Source organism: Polyodon spathula, chromosome 4 (assembly GCF_017654505.1).
Source record: "Polyodon spathula isolate WHYD16114869_AA chromosome 4, ASM1765450v1, whole genome shotgun sequence".
Classification (NCBI taxonomy): Eukaryota; Metazoa; Chordata; class Actinopteri; order Acipenseriformes; family Polyodontidae; genus Polyodon; species Polyodon spathula.
In genome coordinates, this window is record NC_054537.1 from 76,530,711 (window position 1) to 76,535,460 (window position 4,750).

The window sequence follows — 4,750 nt, forward strand, 5'->3', positions numbered from 1 at the left end:
GTATTTTGTATCTGGATGGGGAAAGGGAGCATATGTATATGTGTATATATATATATATATATATATATATATATATATATATATATATATATATATATATATATATATATATATATATAATATATATATATATATATAAATAATATTTATCTGCAGAGCAAGCGTGGCAAATTACAGCAAAACAAGTCAGAAGTTTTCCATTCATTTTTTATTTGTTCTGCTTGGTAAACAACAGTAATGTAAATTGTAACATTGGATTAAGAGTCTGCTTAATTTACTTTGATAGCATAATTTATCAGTGTCTTTAAAGTAATACAGGAGTATCTTGAGTAAATATTTGTTACTGAAAATAAAAAAAGTTCTAATTATAAAGTGCATTAATGTAGATGATTATTTTCTTCTCTCCTTAAAATCCCCCCCCCCCTTTTGGAATGGTGCATACTTTTAGCATGAGCAATTGTTGATATACATGTCACATTTGACACATTTGAAATAACCCCCAAGCGCATAACAGCAGCTTTCGTGTAAATGAAATGACCCCCTGGTCAGGGAACTTTGCTCTGTCAGGGTGATTTAGGAGAGAACATTTTTATATACATTAAGGCCCCCGGAAACCATCTTGTGGCCTCTAGTTTGAGAACCCCTGTATTAATGGTAAATTGCTGAAGTTAACATGGAAGGAGATCTGGTTTGTTAAAGAACCGAATTCCAGAACCCCACCTTGGGAATTGTTCTTCTTGTTGGCCTAGTAACATCCCAAAGACATTGTTAAACATGGGTTGTACCCCTTTCCCATAATCACTAAAGAATGACCTCTGGCGGGCTTTAGAATTAACAGAGTGATGCATCTGTGGCACCCACTGTGCCCTGGGAGGTGGCATGTAGTTGTAATTGTTGAGTTGGTGCCCTGATGTAACTGGAAGCTTTATGTGCTGAAATCTGCATTCTACAGCTCCTTGGGGTTGTGATTTGATTGTTGGTCCACTGTAACCTGAGAGTGTGGTGCAGGGTTCCGAATGAGGGTTGAAGTCCTGGTGGTTGGTGAACCGAGTTCCTGTTGGACTGACAGTCTCTGTTATCCACGAATCAGATGCAGCATAGCATAAATCTGTCACAGGCTTGGATATGGCATAGAGCTGACGGAACTCAACATCAAAAAGCTTCACTATGCACCCAGTAAACAGGACCACAAGGTTTCTGTGCACTTGCCCTGACAGCCAACTGAAACTGAAATGGTAGAAAGATGTAAATGGCTTTAAAACATGTTTTATTTAAAGACTAATATTTTAAAGAAACCTTTCAGAGAATGTGGTTATATATTTGTGAATTCAAAAGTTACCATATTAGTTTTAGAACTACAGAGTCATGTTGTGAACACTTTCTACTTTTTTATGTAAAATGATGACCACCACATTGTGTTACAAATTGCAGATAAATAGTGAATTTTAAATATGTTCTACCTTCAAGCTTAATTTACTAAGGAACATGAAAAATAAATTTTAATGTATTGTGTTTTTTTGTCATGAAGCTAAAAAAAAAAAACATGTTTAGCACAAAGCTACATTTCCTAACCATCTTTATGGTTTTTTTTTTTTAGTAGTGGTGGGGATCAAATGTGAGGTTTGAGAATGCCAATAAGTATTTATCAATTAGTGCCACGTTAAACAGTTCCAATTTAAATGTTCTGTTTAGGTGGCACTGTGGTTAACAGTTTCATGTACACATTCCCTCACAGTACTGGAGTACCACAACACTGTTTTCCGATTGTTTTTCGTTACTAAGAAAGGTGAAAACCAAAAAGCGCCTTTAGAAGGCCTGTAATGTCTGGAGTAAAAGCAAATTCGAAATTGCTGAAAAAAAACAGTGCAGAACCAAAGCATGCAAAAAAAAAAAAAAAAAAAAAAAATCAAAGGATAACATTAATGAAAGGAAAATCATGAATACATGTTTTGGTGTGCCTTGCTCTCTAACAATGGAAATTTAATAGGCATTTTCAAATCACTGGGGATAAATCATGATCTACAAACCTGTATGAACCAGCCAGCACAGAAGAGCAATCAATAATGACAAACTTTTCTTTTATCTGACCCGAGAATTTTCTTCCAGACTTTGCACAATAGACCTCTCCAGACACTGTACGAATCGACACCTTCTGTGAATGTGGGGGTGGGAGTAGGGGTACACAATATGTTTGTTTGTTTAGGCAGGATGATCAAACTTGATTTGATTGATAAAACCAGAAAAACAATATTCATAAAACAAATCTTGAGCTAAAGCTTTGTGAATAGAGCCCTGTGTTTCTAAACTGTTCTTTAAATAGCATTATGTAAAGACTAATTTAAAAAAATATATATATAATTTAACATATTAAATAAAGGGCAGTACTGTAAGATGGGAGCTGTTGATCTGTAGCTTTTCACACATCTCTGTAAAATGGTGCAGGTTCCTGTGGTCAAGCAGCAGGTAAACCGAGACATTGCGTTTGTTTGTTGCTTCAAGCAAGTCACAGAAAATTTCTACGTCGCTGAAAACATCCATCACTATTGCCAGCACCTGCAGAAGTGCAGAACAGAATCAAAGACAGAAATTATATCACAAAACACATACTTTCAAAGCAGCTCAGTGACTTGATTTATAAAAAATAAAAACCTGTGTCAGGGTCTTAAAATAAGAGCAATAATCTGATACATGATGGCTATTATCTATTATCAGTGGACACACAGAGAGTTATCATTATTATTATTATTATTATTATTATTATTATTATTATTAATAATAATAACTTTGCTTGTTTTGTTTTTTTATACTTTAGAATAATTCAGTATTTGTAGATATTTCAATTTAACCAACCCCATGGCAACCACTCTTAAACCACTTGAATTGCTTGATAATATTATCTAAAAAAAATCTTATTTAACGCTCATAGTTGAATCAAAGTACAAGGATGTTAACATCATTGAGACCATAAACTACAAAGTCTCCAGTATGTTTCCACAATAGAGTACCACAGCATTTGCATTGTTAGTCCACCTTCAATTTTATTAGCTCTGCTTTTTACTTTGAGTAGGAGTGATCATAAAGCAGCTGAATTAAATACAATAATCTACTACTGTCAAATTGCATTTTGTATTGTAATTTTTTGCTTGTGAAGAAAAAAATTACAGATTTTCATTTGAAGCAATATAGAAAACAAACTTGTTCATATTTTACATTAACCTGGCAACAATTACCGTTAATTACAAAGTAATTAGGTAAAATGACATGGAAAATGTTATATATATATATATATATATATATATATATATATATATAATATAAATATATATAATTTTACTGTCAGTTATCCCTAAGTTAATACTAATCATAAGTCACAATCCTTATTTATATTTAAATTAAAAAGTAGTGGTAACTATTTAAAAATATGTATAATATATATAATATTTTTCTAAATAGAGGGAAAAACATTTAGTTTTAAGTTCAAAGTTTACATTATATTTTATATTATGCAAAAACATCCCCCAAAAAACTCAAACAGAAAAAACAATGTAATTACCGTGGTGGCTTTGCTGATGTACTCCCGTAGAATATCTTTGATGCTTCTTGAACTGTCTGTCTGAAAATGAACCTCAGCGTTGGGTTTCCCCTTCAAGTAATATTGTTTATCTGCCATGGGCCAGCCATAATCCAGGACTGGAGCGTCGCTATCAGAGGCAGTGGGGAAGTAAGTATCAGACCTCACTGAAGGTGCAGCAATCTCCCCTATCCCCTTTTCCTCCTCAGCCTGACTCTCGCTCTCCCATTGAGGCATCCTTACATTTCTCAGTATGTATTCCTTCTCCATAGCAGACAAGAAGTCCACTTCCCCTTCTGCAGCCAGCACCTCATGAAAAGCTGCAGATCCTTTGTCCATCAGGGCATCTGTGGCAAGCCGGGCACTTTCATTGTGGCTCAAATCCACTTCAGAGAGTTTGTAGGACTGGTATTTGACCTCCTGTAGTCGCTTCTTCATCTTGCCTACCGGCTTGGCTCGACCATGCCAGTCTCCGTAACGACCCCTGTTTTCCGGATTCATCCCGAAGTACTGAAATGTTATGCTTGCACGGAATCTCGAGGGAACTGGCTATATAAGCACCAACTAGAATTCCTCCAGTAGGATGTTTGTCGACTTTTATAAGGAGTTGGCTTTTGTTTGAAAAAAATCATGTGAGCGATGCTCTTCAATACACCCTACCTGCAAGGGGATTAGAAGCAGCTGAACAGCAGTTATTTAAATTAACTTGTCAGGTCTGATCAGCGTTGACTGCTTCAAAAAAGGCGATTTTGAAACGTTTGGCAGTTGTTCTTGACGAGTCTTAATTATCTTCTGGCATCACACGTTTCTTCCCATGAGTATGTTTAATAAAAAAAATAAAATAAAATAAAAAAACACACACACACACGACATGTACCTAAAGTGTATTTCCTAGCTTTTAAAACAGTCTGTTAAGTGGCTATCCAGACTAGACAGAGGAGTTACAGTAATAAAAAGTTACAGCTGCACACATCCTTGAGCCAGATATAAAGTCGGTTTAAACTGAATTAAGTCACTTTGAAAATCTAAGAAAAATAGATCAACAGACAAACTATGTTCCCTCTGTCATGCCAACTGCCTCCTGTCACATGATTTCTACCTGAACCACTAATCCTTGCTCCAGCAATGACAACCCGCACCCAATTTTCCTTTATACAATGAGAGAAAGGGAAAATTCCA

General features: G+C 35.1%; 1 protein-coding gene across 1 annotated transcript; it reads right to left on the reverse strand.

Moving 5' to 3' along the window:
* Window positions 1-289: 289 nt before the first annotated feature.
* Window positions 290-4,072, reverse strand: LOC121313974 (protein FAM83A). The gene is made up of 4 exons (XM_041246744.1): window positions 3,554-4,072; window positions 2,386-2,553; window positions 2,028-2,152; window positions 290-1,227 (listed from the first exon to the last, which is right to left on the reverse strand). The coding sequence occupies exons 1-4, from the start codon at window positions 4,070-4,072 to the stop codon at window positions 669-671; spliced, it is 1,371 nt and encodes a 456-aa protein (XP_041102678.1). The 3' UTR covers window positions 290-668.
* Window positions 4,073-4,750: the final 678 nt, after the last annotated feature.